This window comes from Astatotilapia calliptera, chromosome 5, assembly GCF_964374335.1.
Source record: "Astatotilapia calliptera chromosome 5, fAstCal68.1, whole genome shotgun sequence".
Taxonomy (NCBI): Eukaryota; Metazoa; Chordata; class Actinopteri; order Cichliformes; family Cichlidae; genus Astatotilapia; species Astatotilapia calliptera.
In genome coordinates, this window is record NC_137426.1 from 28,089,376 (window position 1) to 28,106,762 (window position 17,387).

Here is a 17,387-nt window from a genome sequence, read left to right on the forward strand (position 1 = left end):
CACTGTGGTAGCACACTGCACAAAGACAGTAAAAAAAAAACAAAAAAAAAAAAACGAGCCATCAAAAGATAAAAAAGATCTATTTTGGGCCAAGAGTATAATTTTAGAGCGAAAACAAACTGAAAAGACAGGCTGAGAAAAAAGATATCGTGTCCATCGTTCCCATAATTAGAAACGATCAGATTATAATTCCCTTCTGATCGTTTCAGAGTATAGTTTCACTTTCTTGCAGCTTTTTGAGACAACCTTAGAGATGCTCAAATGGGCTACAGTGTTTGTCTTGTGAGGTGATGTGTGACACGCGATGCATCATTTGGCTATGCTGGAGTGCACCTTCCACCTGACCCCCCCACCCTGAGTATGGCTAGTCACAGCACACTCGTAGCCACGAGGCAACCGTGTGCATACGCTAGTAATTCGAAAGGTGTCGCGATATAAAAAGAGGCATCGCACCGCAGCGAGTGACAGCTCATGGTTAATGTAGCAGGGGAGACTGAAGCGAGCTCAGAGCCCAGAGGACAGGAGGAGATGATTTGCATGCGTGTGGCCTTATCCCATTGTACATAGGAGCTTCTTTGCTTTAAATACGCGGCTTTGAATCCCCATATGAGTACGTGTGCATGCATTTCCATGGGCGCAGATGTGTTATGTGTGCAGACAAACATCTCTCAGGGAGATTTCCTTTTTTGCTCCAGCTGAAGCTGCTGCTGCCAAGGCCGCTAAAACCACTAAGAGAGGGTGGGATGGCAGAAAGCATAAGCAGTCTGCTTCCAATCTGCTCCTTCAGTCAACACTTAAAATCCCCACGGAGCGCAGCTATCTCTTCCAATCTATCACAGGGTTACTGTGGAGGAACCAGAGGAGGAAAGAGTCAAAGGCTAACTGTCGCAATCTGCACCCGCACTCAGGAAGGTCAACTGCACACGCTGCTCCTGCCCATTAATAGACCCATAAGTGATCCCCACAGTGAGGCAACTGGGCATGAACGGATCAATATTTTCCCAAGATAGACGGCCCTATTCAAAGCTGTGAGTGATGATGTTACAAAAAAGGAGATAATTTTTTTTTTTTTTTTTAAAACCCCAAAATAATCGTAATGAAGCCCAACAAAAGCACGAGCAAGCTTCCTCCGCTTTTACAGCAGGCTAATGCTGTGCGAGATTTTGGGACGTTTTCTTCCTGCAAATGGAAATCACTCCCTGCACGGTAAGTTTAAAGACCTTGATCTCGGCAGAGTTTTTCATTATAGTGAATGCTGCATGGAAAAATGTCTCTGCCCTATCCAAGGCCTGAGAACTATGGAGTGAGTTTTATGGAGAGAGCTCAATGAAGCGTGAGGAAGTGGAGGTTTTACACCTGCTGTTCATCCCGTGCTGTTCAAGGTATTTCGCCTTGTGACTCTATACCTCAGAGTGCTCAGCTTTCTCTTATATTTCTCTTTACATCCCCTTCAAATGTTTTGATCAACTCTCCTATTATTATTCTTTGTTTTTGCTTTTCTAACATTTTACCAGATCAAACTGGCTGGGCAATTTAGAAATCCCCTATTGGGATGTCATCATATGAGGGCGGGTATGTAGACAACATCCCTCCCACCCTTGGTTGTGGATTCTTTCACTCCATTTCTATTATTGTTATTCATTTATTTATTACAAAATCAAATACTATTGACTCAACTAATCATGGCAGCTTTCCAACAGGTGTCTGAACCACTGCCTACGCTCAGCCCTTCATTTTTCATTCTTCTTCATCTAAATAATGAAAATCCTCAACAAGTGCGCCTGGAAAACTGATTAGATCTTTAAAAAATAAATAAATGAAAGAATAAAAACCCTTTGCAGATGTCTCTCTCTTTTTTTTTAACTTGACAATGAATATGATGGTTATTCTTTTTAATTAGTGCAATCCCCTTGCTTTGCCAAGGCAGGGGGTGGGGAGGTTTACAATCCGCCAACATCTACTCCACTCTTGTACTAATTATACATCATGTGCCTCTTAAGGGAAGTCTAAAATAAAAGTGTGTCAGTGGTGCTGTTGTCTGGCACTGGGTGAAAGCGGCAACTAGTAATTTTAAGAGGACACAATCAACAACACACTGGAGGCCTACATGTCTACAGCTAGTAACAAAGTAGCATGCTAGCTCTTTTGGGAAATACTATTACTATTCAGTTTCTTGTGGAGTCTCAGTTTCAAAGATTGACACCACTTTGATAGCTGAATGCTAAATGTGAAAGAAAAGCCAATTAGCTTAGCTTGGGGGAAAAAAAACCAAGGAGATGCTTGCCATGGCTATGCCAGAAAAAAAATACATGTACCTGTAGACATAAAGCTAGATTCTAGTAATTTTACAAGACAGCCTATATACAAATAAATGTAAACTGCTTTCTTTATTAGCTAAGCTCCTCATCTACCATCACGGACATCTATCAGCAGTTTTCCTTCAAGGCAGTGACGGAGTACATATGAAAATATGTAGGTGAATTGATTTTACATTCTACAATGTCCTCCCAATGTAAGGTTTATGCCCTAAATTAACAGTACTGATAACTTCCAAAATCTTTATTTATATTTATTTATTTATTTTTCTGTAATGGTAAATCCACCAGCATGCACAAGCTCTTTTATCTAAACCAGCAGTGGGGAACTCCAGGCCTCAAGGTCCGGTGTCCTGCAGGTTTTAGATCTCACCCTGGGTCAGCACACCTGAATCAAATGATTAGTTCATTACCAGGCCTCGGGAGAACTTCAAGACATGTTGAGGAGGTCATTTAGCCATTTAAATCAGCTGCGTTGGATCAAGGACAGGTCTAAAACCTGCAGGACACCGGCCCTCGAGGCGTGGAGTTTGACACCCCTGATTCTAAACCATATATTTAACCTCCTAGGACCTGGCGTCCACATATGTGGACATCGCATTTTGGGTTATTTAGACCAAAATACTCAATTTTGCTCTACAAGGGCCTGATATCCACGTACGAGGACATTATACTGCTACTGTTCTATCGAAATTTTAAACGAATATCCTCATATGTGGATCTCATTTTTCTTAGAAACAAAAATTAGGTAAAAAAAATTAATCTGGTAATTCTTTGTTTTTACATTCATTGGGTCCCAATCAGCCCAAATATCAAAGAGAAGTTAAAAATGCATGCTGTGGAAGAGTTCGGGTCTTAGGAGGTTAATGCCAAATGTCAATATTTTACATTAAAGAAAGCTGAAAAAATAGCAAAGCTCAATTATGCTCATTAATTTGCACCCCTGAACAGAAAAGTTTTACTGGTTGATCAGAACATCAGACTTTAAAAAAAAATGTATATATAATTTCTGACTTCTCTGTGAAGTCCAGTGTGCCAGCTCAAATTTGGGTATAAAAATATGAATTCAATTTGTCATTTGCCTAATAAATAATAACAACAAACAAATTTCTTTGACAGACTCCTACAATATTTATGTTTTATCACAGGCGGTATAATATAGTTGTTAATCACTATGTGTAGTGGAGCATTTGAGCGCAAGCCAGTCTTTAGTAAAACATAGATCAATAAATAAATATAAATATCTGACCCAGCTTACTTACAAGCACAAAACGTTCCCCAAAATGAGCAGTACCACCAAGACACCAAGGGTCTGCACCGAGCCAATACCCCATGCTGCCCTCATCCAACCGCCACCAGAAATGAATATACTTACGCCTACTTTCATACATGCTCCTGGACTGGGCCCAAATCTTAAAGGGGTCCGGTTTTCTCTGGATGGTCCCGTCTCCTGGGGAGTCCTGGATTGGGAGTCCCGGCAAAGGCTGCGAGGGAGGTGGGGGCGCGTTGCTCTCACTGAGAGCGGGTGCCAGGGAAGAGTGCACAGGCGAGTCTGTGTGCGCGCTCCGGTGGCTGGAAACACTATGCTGGGAGCTGTTCTGGCTGTCCTTTCTTGACAACTGCTGTTGGAGAAGCAGATCAATATCATTTGACTGTTTCAAATCTTCTGCACAGGAGCATGGAAGCTGAACTCAAAAATGACTGACAGGAGGAGACAAAAACATAAAAAAAAAAAAAGAAGGTTATTGCATCGTCAACAGCGGAATAGAAAATATGAATCTGGGTTGTGGTTTGTGAGAGGAGGAACAGGGACAGCGGAGATGTGAATACAGAGCAATTCTGAATTAGAGTTCAAAAAGATTAAACATGGCTTCTCCTTGGGGTGAAAGGAAGCACATTCTAAGAGTATAATGTCAACCATTGTCGTATTGCTCCCTTATTTAACACAAAGAATAATCAAGCTGTTTTATGCAGAGAATTCTTTTAAAGCTAACAAAGAAGGAGAAAAAAAAAAGAGGACCTCAATGGTTTCTCATGATTAAGTCATTCAGCTATGGGAGAAAACTGTGGAACTTACAAGAGTACATTGCCTATTCCTTTTGTTTAACAGAGTGGAATGTATTAAGAAGGAGCTGCATTCCGTGCTGTATATGGAGGGATAGTCACAATGAATAAAGCACTCCAGGGTTTTAAAAAGAAGAGAGGACTTTACTGGTGAAGGTAGAAATGTAAAACTGCTTATAAATTGCCACTCGCCCCTCAATAACATGCGCACTTAAGCATCTGTTCGAGGATTCGAGTTGAGTAAACCTCACAATCCCGAGCTCAGGCACAGATACGCTGCGAGTATCGGTAAAGATCCTGTTTGTCATCCTTGTCACAGCATCTCTCCTTTGCAAGCATCACATCGTCACCATTGGTCTGCAAATTCTCCACTGCTGCGAAGAAGCCAGCGACGTGAAAGGGTTACGGGGCAGAGCTCGGGAAAGAAAGGCCGATATTTTAAGACGGTAAGCGAAAATGACAGCAGTTCAGTCTCTTCACGTCACGTGACTGCACATTACTTTGGACGCCGAGGACAAAAATATACCAGGAAAGGGTGGAGGCAAGTGGCTCGTCTGTTCTCAAATATCAAAGTGTTTGGCCTTCAAAGTGCAGTCATGTCTTCACACTCATTACTCGCTGAATCACTCTCCTACACCTCTGCAATTCATGTTTATATTCATCATCCTTGTTAGACATAAAATAAGCTTGATGCTTTAGGAAATATTAAGTCGGGGCTGTGGCTCCAGCTGGAATGCTTACTCTGCTGGTGCTGCAAATAACCTCACTAGGGTTTGTGGTGTACTTAAAAAAATAAAAATAAAAAAAATCAATAGAGTCATATACTTAATCAGAAATGCAGGTCGTGTTGATGCTAAAGTCAGACCTGAGGACTGATTCTCAAAAGAAAAAAAAAAAAAAACCCAGGCCAACCAATCTGTGTTTTTTTCTTGTTGTTTGATGCACGGAAAGTCCAAATCCTATCCCCCTCTTAAATGAAAACAAATCTCCTATACTTGATGAATCTATTAGATTTTGACCTTCTGCAGTCATTGCGTTGTTCCTCGGTGGCCTGCGAGTAGTTTAATACATGGGTTTGTGCTGCTCCAATAACTTATTAAAGAGACAGAAGATGGGACGCGAGAGGCATTGGTAGGTGGGGCAATGAAAGCAAATCCTCACTGCTTCCTAAGACTCAGCTCAGTCCTGCTTAACGTGACGCATCACTGGTTTAGCACACATACAACTTCTTAACATAACATGCATTTAAAAAGCATACCCATCACCTCGATTATCTGCTATAGAAATCCCATCATAATCATATACCCAGCATTAATATCATCACACATCCCAACAATTTTCTTCCCTAGCTAACTGAAATCAGATAGGGTGGTCTCTATAAGTAGAAGCCAGTGGAAAATCATCCTGCAAAACTATTCTATACTATTACTGTACTTTCACTCAGACACAGCTAATAGTGACTTGATGGTTTAGCACTGGCAACTTTTCCATCACCTCTGTTACGCTTTCAAGAACACCATCACCATTACCTAACTAGCACCACCATACATGACATCAATCTCCCACCAAAATTCTGTACTGTATCTAAATTATATCACATACCCTTCTAGAGTAATCGTTGTATGGAGGAGCCATCGCAAAATCATCCTGGAAAAAAAAATAATGATAAAAAAATGAAAATTGCAAAAAGCTCCTGAAATATGTGCAGAAAGTGGTTTAGGCATTGTCTCAACAAGGCATCAGATGAAAAGCAGCATTTTTGGTCGACAATCTGTTTATATTATACTCTACACCAATATAAGGGCAAATTCTGGCTTTTAAAACAGCACACTTATAACTTGAATGATGGTCCCTATCTTATCCTTAAGGACAAGGCATCTAAAACAAATTGAACATTATAGCTCTGTCCTGCTATGGCACCAATAGTTTTTCTGCAGCACCCAATCAGCCTCAGATATCCAAACCTGTTAAAAACATTATGATTTTTCACATTTATCAGTGGGAAGTTGTTCATCAGCTCTATTATCTGCTGTAAGAATTCAATTACTGTTATCAACCCATCACCGTTATCCAAACCGGTCATTCCCAAAACCTTCACCTTCTCTAAACAAAGATCACATACCCTGCTTCCATAAGCTCTGTACCGAGGATCCATCTCAAAATCATCCTGCAAAACAAAATTGGCAATCACAGATTGAGTCTACAAAGTGCTTTAATAATCAAAGTTCTAAACTTCGAGCATTTTAGCCTCATACACTAAATGCAATATTAAACATTATGTAATGCTAAAATGATCATCGGCACCTTTTTCGTTGTGTCATTTATCAGCCTAGGATTATCAAACCAACACCAATATCACAACTTATTTCTAAAGCCTTCACCCCATCTGAACAATATCACATACCCTCCTACTGTTATCTGTGTATGAAGATTCCGCATCAAAATCATCCTGCAAAACAAAACAAAGTTTAGCTCCTTGACTCTTTATTGAAGCCTCTTGATCTTGTAATATGTGCAGAATTTGGTTTAGCATTTGAAGGGCATCATCAAACGCAATGTTAAACATTATGCTAAAGATTATGCTAAATATTATGTAAGGTGGGATGCTAAAATCTACATATGTCATTCAGTATTAGTGGTGCTGTCACAGATATACACTATATCTGTCCATATGTACTACTAAATTAAGAGCAATAACTATATTAAAATATTAAAATTAAAATATTCTGTTGAAACTTCATGCATTAAACCCATGATCTTTGGCACCTTGCCCATTCCCTCTATTGTTTTTATAAGCACCATCTACGCACACAAGGTTATTCGCGAAAAGTTTCAATGTATCTAAATGACATCACGTACCCTTATTCTGTTATCTCTGTATGGAGGAGCCATCGCAAAATTATCCTGAAAAATATATATTTTTAAATGGATACAAATGAATACAAAAGAAGCTCCTGGAATACATACAGAATGTGGTTTGGCAATAACTTGCTTAAATAAGCTATCTGGGTAGTAGCATTGGTTGCTTCCAAAAAAAAAAAAAAAAAAAAATGCATTAATGTGTACAATACAATCATGAACACTGACTGTTAAATTATGTGCTTGTAGTGAGATAAATGTTCCTCTCTGTTATTGAGCCTGAAGGATGCAATATCTCCCCAAAATTAAAAGATTAGCTGTGTCATGCCAAGCTGCCAACATCATCACACAACCAAAGAGTAAATACAGTAAAAACATTATGCATTAACACATTTATCATTGGGAGCTTAATCCTAAAATCTTCACGTCATGTAAACAGCATCACATACCCTCCGAGTGTTATCTCTGTATTGAGGACCCGGCTCAAAATCATCCTGCAAAACAATATTGGCAAACACATTTTCAGTTACATACAGTCTGCAGAATCCCTCTATTAATAAAGGCATTACATCATGCAGCATTTACACTGCTCTCCCAGGCACCTTATCCATCACCTCTCTTATGAGCTAAGAATTATAGAACCACCACCAATGACGGCTCATTCCTAAAACCGTCACCCCATCTAAACAATAACACATACCCTCCTAGTGCTATCTGCGTATGAAGATGCCACCTCAAAATCATCCTGCAAAAGAAATTGGCAAACATGTCCAGTCTAATAATGCCTGAATGACACTTCTAAACTGCAACAAGGCCAGTGTAGCACCCGAGCTCCATGCTATGGCTCCATGCTCATGTAATATGTACATTTATGTAGCACAGCATTAACAGTCATAAGTAGTTTGTTGAGTCACACATAATATCGTTCTGTGTGAGACAATTTAAGCCTGAATGCATTAAAATATGATCACTTTGTATTAACATTATAAGAATACCATCTCTATCATCTGCCCAGCACCAGTATGATTACACCTCACTCTCAAAAACTTTAAATGGCATCACGTACCCTTCTTCTATAATCTCTGTTTGGAGGAGCCATTGCAAAATTATCCTGAAAAATAATAATAATATAAAAATTAATACAAAAAAAAGCTCCTGAAATACATGCACAATGTGGTTTGGCAATAACTTGCTGAAATAAGCAAGGCTGTCTTTTAAAGCACATTATCTGGGTTTGGCATTGGTTGCTTCACAAAAAAAAAAAAAAAAAAAAAATCATTTTTGTGTACAATACAATCATGAACACTGACTGTTAAATTGTGTTCTTGTAGTGAGATAAATGTTCCTCTCTGTTATTGAACCTGAAGGATGCAATATCTCCCCAAAATTCAAAGATTAGCTGTGTCATGCTAAGCTGGCATCAGGCCTGACTATGTTTTTTTGTCTTTATGGGCTACAGAATTAACAGCAATTTAGTTTTTGTGTCGCACACAGACAACATCACACAAGCAAACAGTAAATAAAGTAAAAACATTATGCATTAACACATTTATCCTTGGCAGCTTAGTCCTAAAATCTTCACGTTATGTAAACAGCATCACATACCCTCCTAATGTTCTCTCTATATCGAGGATCCGGCTCAAAATCATCCTGCGAAGCAAAATTAGCAAACACATGTTTAGACTATAGGACCCTTTTATATTATCAAGAGGAGGGTTCTATTTTAGTTTAGCAACTAGACTTTTTGCAATGTATTCATGATTGTGTAACATAGGCAGATTGTAGTTTGCTAACATCTTGCTAAAATAAGCAAGGTCTTCCATTAAAAAGCATCATCTCAATGATGGCATGCATTGCCACACCTGAGAAGCTAGCATTTGAACTCTAAATGGCTCCTTCCTTTTTAACATGATGGTATCGGCCTCCAACAGGAATGTTAAAGTTTAACTCTGTCACCAGCAGGAATGACTCATGTTCACTGTCTTTATGCACTGTAACGCAAGGAGTCATAATTTCTTTGAGGTGTGACACATAAATAGCCTCATACACTAAACGCAATGTTAACCTCCTAAGACCCGAAGTCTTTCATGACATGCATTTAAATGTTTTCTTTGCTATTTGGGTTTATTGGGACCTGATGAATGTAAAAACAAAGAATTACCAGATTTTTTTTTTACCTAATTTTTCTTTTTGAGAAAAATGAGATCCACATATGAGGACATTGGTTTTAAATTTCAATAGAACAGTGGCAGTATAATGTCCTCGTAAGTGCATATCAGGCCCTTGTAGAGAAAAATTAAGTATTTTGGTCTAGACATCCCAAAATGTGATGTCCACATATGTGGACACCGGGTCCTAGGAGATTAAACATTATGTAATGCTAAAATGATCATTGGCACCTTTTTCATTGTGTCTTTTGTCAGCTCAGGATTATGAAACCACCATCAATATCACAATAACTCATTGCTAAAACCTTCACCCCATGTGAAGAATATCACATACCCTCCTACTGTTATCTGTGTATGAAGATTCCACATCGAAATCATTCTGCAAAACAAAAATTGGCAAAGACATGGTCTGTTAGACACAGTCTACAGGGTCCTTCTAACAATATCAGAAAGAAAGATCTGCACTAAAACCAGCCCAGTTTAGCACTTGGCATTTTTGATATAGAGTCATGCTTGTGTCCTTTGTTATTTCAGCATTGTCTTGCTGAAATAATTTAAGACTTTCTTGAACCCGCCTTGAATATTATCTGTGAGAAGAATCCACATCAAAACCATCCTGCAAAAACAAATTGGCAGCCATGTTCTATCAGACAAAGTTCAAGCAGGCAAAGTTTAGCTCCTGGACTCTTTATTTAAGGCCTCTTGATCTTGTAATATGTGCAGAATTTGGTTTAGCATTTAATGGGCATAATCATGATGGTGGGATATGTTCCTCTAAAACCTAGATATGTTGTTCAGCATTGGTGGGGCCGTCACAGATATACACTTATACAGTGCAATACCATCATGAATGATAACTTGAACTGTATGCCGATCACAAGATGGAAGGTTTCCGTTTCATTTAGCCTGAAGGTACAGCACCCAAAGGGAGTCTTAGTGCGGTTCTGAAAAATGAGCAGCAGGCCTAAATTGGGTTCACTGTCCTTATGTACTACTAAATTAACAGCAATAACTAGAATGCAGGGCCTCACATAAACAGCATCTTGCATTAAAATATTCTATTGAAACCTCATGCATTAAACCCATGATCTTTGGCACCATGCCCATCCCCTCTATTATCTTTATAAGAAGACCACACCGTACGCACACATGGTCATTCCCGAAAAGTTTCAATTTGTCTAAATGACATCACGTACCCTTATTCTGTTATCTCTGTATGGAGGAGCCATCGCAAAATTATCCTGAAAAATAAGAATGTGCAGAATGTGGTTTGGCATCGTCTTGGTGAAATAAGCACGTCCCTCCTTTAAAAGGAATGATGTGGATCGCTCTAAAACCTATACATATTATATTGTAATCCAATGCTGTCACAGAAACAGCTTTTTAAAACGATTTGTTTTTAATGAGATTGATAGTTCCTCTCTTAATTAACCTTGAAAAACATTGGGTTAAGCAGAACTTCAAAGTTTACCATTGTCCTACTAAGCTAACAGCCAGCTTGACTTTGGTTAACTGCCTTTGTGTACTACAGAATTAACAGTCACATTTACTTTTCTGACAACCAGACAGTTAGTAAAACCAGTATGAACATGATTATCACTGACAGCTTATTCATTGCTTTCATCCGTTATAAGAACACCATAGCCATTGTCATTCACAATACTTCCACCACCTCTGATTAATATCACATACCCTCCGAGTGTTATCTCTATATCGAGGACCCGGCTCAAAATCATCCTGCAAAACAATATTGGCAAACACATTTTCAGTTACATACAGTCTGCAGAATCCCTCTATTAATAAAGGCATTACATCATGCAGCATTTACACTGCTCTCCCAGGCACCTTATCCATCACCTCTCTTATGAGCTAAGAATTATAGAACCACCACCAATGACGGCTCATTCCTAAAACCGTCACCCCATCTAAACAATAACACATACCCTCCTAGTGCTATCTGCGTATGAAGATGCCACCTCAAAATCATCCTGCAAAAGAAATTGGCAAACATGTCCAGTCTAATAATGCCTGAATGACACTTCTAAACTGCAACAAGGCCAGTGTAGCACCCGAGCTCCATGCTATGGCTCCATGCTCATGTAATATGTACATTTATGTAGCACAGCATTAACAGTCATAAGTAGTTTGTTGAGTCACACATAATATCGTTCTGTGTGAGACAATTTAAGCCTGAATGCATTAAAATATGATCACTTTGTATTAACATTATAAGAATACCATCTCTATCATCTGCCCAGCACCAGTATGATTACACCTCACTCTCAAAAACTTTAAATGACATCACGTACCCTTCTTCTATAATCTCTGTTTGGAGGAGCCATTGCAAAATTATCCTGAAAAACAATTTTTTAAACACATGAACACAAAAAAGCTCCAAAATACATGCACAATGTGGTTTGGCAATAACTTGCTGAAATAAGCAAGGCTGTCTTTTAAAGCACATTATCTGGGTTTGGCATTGGTTGCTTCACAAAAAAAAAAAAAAAAAAAAAAAATCATTTTTGTGTACAATACAATCATGAACACTGACTGTTAAATTGTGTTCTTGTAGTGAGATAAATGTTCCTCTCTGTTATTGAGCCTGAAGGATGCAATATCTCCCCAAAATTCAAAGATTAGCTGTGTCACACTAAGCTGCCAAAATCATCACACAACCAAAGAGTAAATACAGTAAAAACATTATGCATTAACACATTTATCATTGGGAGCTTAATCGTTAAAATCTTCACGTCATGTAAACAGCATCACATACCCTCCTAATAATCTCTCTATATCGAGGATCTGGCTCAAATTCATCCTGTGAAGCAAAATTGGCAAACACACATTACTCTGCAGGGTCCTTCTAATAAAACCTCAAATGAAAGTTATAAAAAGGGTCAGTTTTGTGCCTGGTCTCTGATGACAGAGTCATGGTTATGTAACATTTACAGAGTGTAGCGTGCGATCAACTTGCTTTAATAACAAGAGGCTTTCTTTAAAAGTCATGATCGGGATGGTTGCTCCAAAACTTGCATATATAATGTATCATTGGAGCTGCTCTCACAGATGTGTGGATCAACCATACTGTATGTAATAGCACCATCATGAGTGCTGGCTTTTCAACAGCGCACTGATAATGAGATCAATGGTTCATTTCATATTCAGCAAGAAGGACCCAGCATCCAGAAGGTCCAAAGCTTGTTGTGTCACACCTAAGCAGCCTCGTAGAGCTGAAATGTATTATGCAATAACACCAGCACTACTGGCACTTTATCCATAACCTTTACTATTTGCTGAAGGCACCAGAACCATCATAAACCCACCACAGCCTAAAGCCGTTCTAAACATGATCACATACTCTACTAGTGTATTTTCTGTAAGGCTGATCCAGCTCAAAATCATCCTGCAAAACAACCCCCCCCCCCCCCGTCCCCCCCCCCAAAAAAAACAAAAAACATGCTCAGTTTACAGACTCTTTCCCAGAACAGGTCAGGTCAGCACCTGGACTCTTTAAGAAGAGAGTCCTGCTCGTGTAATATGTGAGGAATGCCGTGCATTATTTTGCTGAAATAAGCAAGGGCTTTCTTAAAAAAAAAAAAAAGGCATCATCAAGATTGTGTCATGTGTTGCTCCGAAATATGTTTTTGTTCTTCAGCATTACTGGTGCTTTGAAAGACGTGGGGATTACTCCTGCACTAATGCACTCCATCATGATTGCAAGCTTTTGAACTGTGTGCTGATAACAAGATGGATGGTTTCTCTCTTATTTAGCCCGAAGGTACAGCACCCAAAAGGAATTTTAAGTTTTTCCAGTTTAGCTCAGTCAAACCTTCTCCCCATCTTAAAAAAAACATCACATACCCTCCTAGTGTTAACTCCGTATGGAGGATCCAGCTCAAAATCATCCTGCAAAATGAAATCGGCAAACACGTTTTGTTAGACACCGTCTACAGGGTCTTTCTGGTAATACCTGAAATAAAGACTTTTGAACTGTACGCTGATAAAACGATGGATGGTTCCCATCTCATCTAGCCTGAAGGTACGGCACCCAAAAGGAATTTTAAAGTTTAGCTCTGTACTGCTCTGTCACCTGCAGACTCATGTCTTTATGCACTGCATTATGTAGTGACATAAGAGTCATGATTTGATTTGTCACACATAAATAGCCTCATACGCCTAAACACAATGTTAATGTTAAACATTATGTAATGCTATAATTATCACCGGCAGCTTATCCACCATCTCTTTTATCAGCTAAGGATTATCAAACCAACACCAATAATATCATAACACCTCATTTCTAGAAACCTTCCCACCAACTAAACAATATCACATACCCTCCTACTGTTATCTGTGTATGAAGATTCCACCTCAGAATCATCCTGCAAAACAAAATTGGCAAATACATGGTCTGTTAGACACAGTCTACAGGGTCCTTTGAATAGTGCCACCAAGTAAAATTACTGAAAACATTCTGGTAGCTCACTGCCCAGACTGTCCTGTATTTATAAAACAAAGTTTTGGTTATTCATAGATTTTTTTAAAAGTTGGTTATAGATAAATATTTTAAAAAGAAAAATTAGTAGTAGATAGAAAAGCTCCTTTTTTTTTTTTTTTACTAATATTTAACAGTTTATGTCTTACGTAACTGCTTTGGTGTAGTGAGAATGGCAATGGTGAAAGTCTTTAAGCTGTAAAACTTATGAAAATACAGTTAAAAGTTTCCTTCACATTTTCCAAAGCCAGATTAGATTAGAGTCTTTGCTAGGCCATTTCTGCCCCCCTCGCCTTATGTTTAACATCGCTTCTCTATAAAACTGTAAAATATCCTGCACCTTTAGTGGTGCCTACACAGTGGGGGGGCTTACCCATGCTGTGCGCATCATGAGTGACGCTTGAACTGTACCACTTATGCACAGCTATGAGAATACCATTAACTACCCAACGCTAATACTACAGCACCATCATTTCAAAAGCACCACTGCATATCCTCCTAGTGTAATCTCTGTGTGGAGAGTCAAAATCATCCTGCAAAACAATATTGGCAAACACGCCCTCAGTTGCAAAGTCTACAGGGGTCTCTCTTTTAATAAAGACATTACAGGATGGAGCAGTCTCTCAGCTGTGATCATACATCAATGCTCACACTGCAAACTTAGCACCCAGTGTGATGCGATCATCAGCGTGTTAGCAACCCAGCTCACGCGGTGCATCAAAGCTCCTCGTCCCATCCCCCGTCAGAAGGGGGGGGGGGCTGATGTGAAGCTACAGGAATCTGCCCCCGCGCAGTACAGTATCCCATGTCCACAAACCGACCCACAACATGAGCACAAGTTGCAGCGCACAGAGAGGAGTTAAAGATGAGGTGGGAAAGGGAGAGATGATGATATTGAAACATCCCTCAGAAAGATGCACACATGTGGTTAGAGGACTGAGGTGGATGGATGTAAAAATTAAGATTAAAACAACTACTTACCAGTTTTGGGCTCTTCTTTGCAGGTGCCACTCCTGTGAAGCCAGACAGAGAAACAGAAGGAAAAAAAAAGAGAAAGAGAAAAATGTTACCAAAGGAGTTAGAACATTTATTTCACATTAAAATAAAGGGGAAATTTTAAAAAAGACATGGGTGGGGGAAAAAAGATTAACGCAGACTCCCCAACATTGTCACAACAGAGCAAATCTAGCTCTCGTCTCATTCTCTTTCCTTTCCTCTCTTTCCCTGCTTGATTTCATTCGCTCGCCCCTCCGTGGCTTACGTTTTGGAGGAGGGGGGGGTGTGGGGGAGGTGGGGAGCAGGCAGCGCGATCTATCTGCATCGCTGCCGCGGCCAGCGTTTTGGCTTGACTGGTGCGGCAGAAGAGCGCGGCCAGCGCCGGGGGGCTAACCCAGCGCTCCCGAGACCCTGGCTACCCAACGGAGGCGCGCACAAGTGAGCGTGTGTTTGAGGGAGGACGAGTGAGAGTTAAGGGGAAAGACAGGATCCTGGAAAGCACCTAAAGCGAATAAAAAGAAGATTGTCAAAGAGGAGAAAAGCAAGCTTTGCTCCGGAGTTCCTGGCCGTAGCATTACCCATGGAGAAGGAGTCCAAGATATTGAACATTAAATTATAGGCAACCGTCAGTTCCCCTCTTACTGAGACCATCTTCCTGTGTCCGCTGAGCACCGCGCTCCGCTGTCAAAGGCTCCAACATCTATAGGCAGTTGGCGCGTCCTCCCAGTCTTTCCCTTCCCTGCTGCCTTTTCCTTTTTTCCCTGTCCCTGTTCCTTTCTCTCTCTTCCTCTCTCTCTCTCTTACTTCACTGCACACTGTCCTCCCTCCCTCCCTTTTCTTCCCTCAGCATCATCACCCTCCCTCCCTCTTCTTCTTTTGTACGCTCCATCCCAGCCTCCCCTCCCACCCCCACATGCTGGTAAACATCTACGCAGCTACACATGCACTCTCACAGGCAGGCTTCTGACACAAATCAAGGTGTGCTTATGACAGCCACGCTGCTTCTGCCCAAGTGAGCAGTGACCAGAAAATATCGTTTGCAGCAAGATCGTTGTACCCGACAAAGCGCGCGCACAGACGGAAAAGACTGACAGATTACTGAAATACCAACACAGCTCAGCTCCGACCAGGTAAATGCGCTCCTTAAACATATCGCTCCCTCCCTCGGCTCTGCGTGAAAAAAGCAGCAGTGTGAAGTCACGGATATGAGAACGCGTGGAGGAGTGCGTGAAAGAAAGAAAATACAAGAAGTGTGGTTTTATTTCCCTCTACAACGTTACAGTTCAGCAGTGAGTGGAGTGCTGGCCAAACACAAGCTCCTCTGACATACAAAAGATGTGTTAAAGCACGCACAAGAGTAGGCTGTGCTTCATCTGCGAAAATGGGCCACTACTGTGTGTCAATCCTTTAGGGAAGATGAGAGGATAACATCTCTCTCTCTCACACACACACACACACACACACACACACGCTCTTGTCTTCTTTATCTCTCAGACATCTGGGTTCATTCACAACTGACAGCTCCAGCTGTGTTGCGTCTGCAGTTCTTCCTTCTTTCCCCGCTACTCCCCTTTTCAAATCGATAGGAATCGTTCATTCAGAAGTGCGAAACAATCTGATATATAAAAAAAAAAAAAAAGTTAAAAAAAAAGGATGCATACTAGACATAATCCCACTGAATCCCAAGGTTTTCTCTTTGGACCGAGGAGGCTGTCAGTCAAGGACTCAGGACAGTGTTTTACTATCCTTCATCTGTCCACTGCAATTGATCTGCCGCTGCTCCCTCTCAGTGCCTCTTAGCGGCTCTGCAGCCACACAAAATTCAGAATTTCATAATGTGCAGCACATGTTTTTTGCTTGCTTATTTTGATTAACAGCTTTAAAAATTGAAAGACAAACTGAATATGTTTGTTATTTAAACAATAACAACATGACAGGCGTTCATTTTTGTGCTTGCAAGCTGCATAGCGATATTTCTAGTCTTTTAATGATGCTGTACTCTAATTAGTTGCAAGATACTCCACTAGGTGTTTTGACAAGCGTGCCACAACTTCCTCAGTCTTTTGTTGCCTTCGACTCAAACCTCACTTGAACATCAAATTCCAGTTTAATAGACTGAAATCTGCAAGTGCATGAATTCCATTTAGAGTTTATGCTTTTGTTTAATATTCCAACTTTTTGGAGAAACTACATCGGATAGGAAAACCTGAGATAAATCAATTATTGAAATAAATGTCGGTTTCAATCATAAAGCAAATAAAAACAGGGAAAACACAACTGTGCAAAGGTTAGCTTTACATCTGTGTGCGTCTCTCAGATCAGAAGGGATTGTGAATGTTTGGGCCAACTTCCGGTCCTAATTACACACACGAGGAGGGAAAGAGCATTTTTAGACAGGTGGGCAATTTGGCCTGGCCGGCAGACTGACAGCCTGAGTGAGAGAGCTCAGCTAAATCCTCAGCGCCTCCAGCTCTCAAATAATGGACCAGA

The 17,387-nt window shown here is 40.2% G+C and overlaps 1 protein-coding gene across 34 annotated transcripts in view; it reads right to left on the reverse strand.

Annotated features, from left to right (window-relative positions):
- The window catches only part of magi1b (membrane associated guanylate kinase, WW and PDZ domain containing 1b), a 141,407-nt gene that overhangs the window by 16,384 nt on the left and 107,636 nt on the right, over positions 1 to 17,387 (reverse strand). For 7 of the 34 annotated variants that reach the window (XM_080302027.1, XM_080302025.1, XM_080302026.1 and 4 more), the window contains 18 exons: positions 14,883 to 14,914; positions 13,744 to 13,788; positions 13,268 to 13,312; positions 12,180 to 12,224; positions 11,716 to 11,760; positions 11,350 to 11,394; positions 11,099 to 11,143; positions 10,603 to 10,647; positions 9,741 to 9,785; positions 8,844 to 8,888; positions 8,305 to 8,349; positions 7,939 to 7,983; positions 7,688 to 7,732; positions 7,239 to 7,283; positions 6,784 to 6,828; positions 6,502 to 6,546; positions 5,982 to 6,026; positions 3,691 to 3,937 (listed from right to left, as the gene is read on the reverse strand). In XM_080302027.1, coding sequence (XP_080158153.1) covers positions 3,691 to 3,937; positions 5,982 to 6,026; positions 6,502 to 6,546; positions 6,784 to 6,828; positions 7,239 to 7,283; positions 7,688 to 7,732; positions 7,939 to 7,983; positions 8,305 to 8,349; positions 8,844 to 8,888; positions 9,741 to 9,785; positions 10,603 to 10,647; positions 11,099 to 11,143; positions 11,350 to 11,394; positions 11,716 to 11,760; positions 12,180 to 12,224; positions 13,268 to 13,312; positions 13,744 to 13,788; positions 14,883 to 14,914 — 999 coding nt within the window. The remainder of the gene's footprint in view (positions 1 to 3,690; positions 3,938 to 5,981; positions 6,027 to 6,501; positions 6,547 to 6,783; positions 6,829 to 7,238; positions 7,284 to 7,687; positions 7,733 to 7,938; positions 7,984 to 8,304; positions 8,350 to 8,843; positions 8,889 to 9,740; positions 9,786 to 10,602; positions 10,648 to 11,098; positions 11,144 to 11,349; positions 11,395 to 11,715; positions 11,761 to 12,179; positions 12,225 to 13,267; positions 13,313 to 13,743; positions 13,789 to 14,882; positions 14,915 to 17,387) is intronic. The other 27 variants (XM_080302048.1, XM_026168658.2, XM_080302023.1 and 24 more) reach the window with 26 other exon arrangements.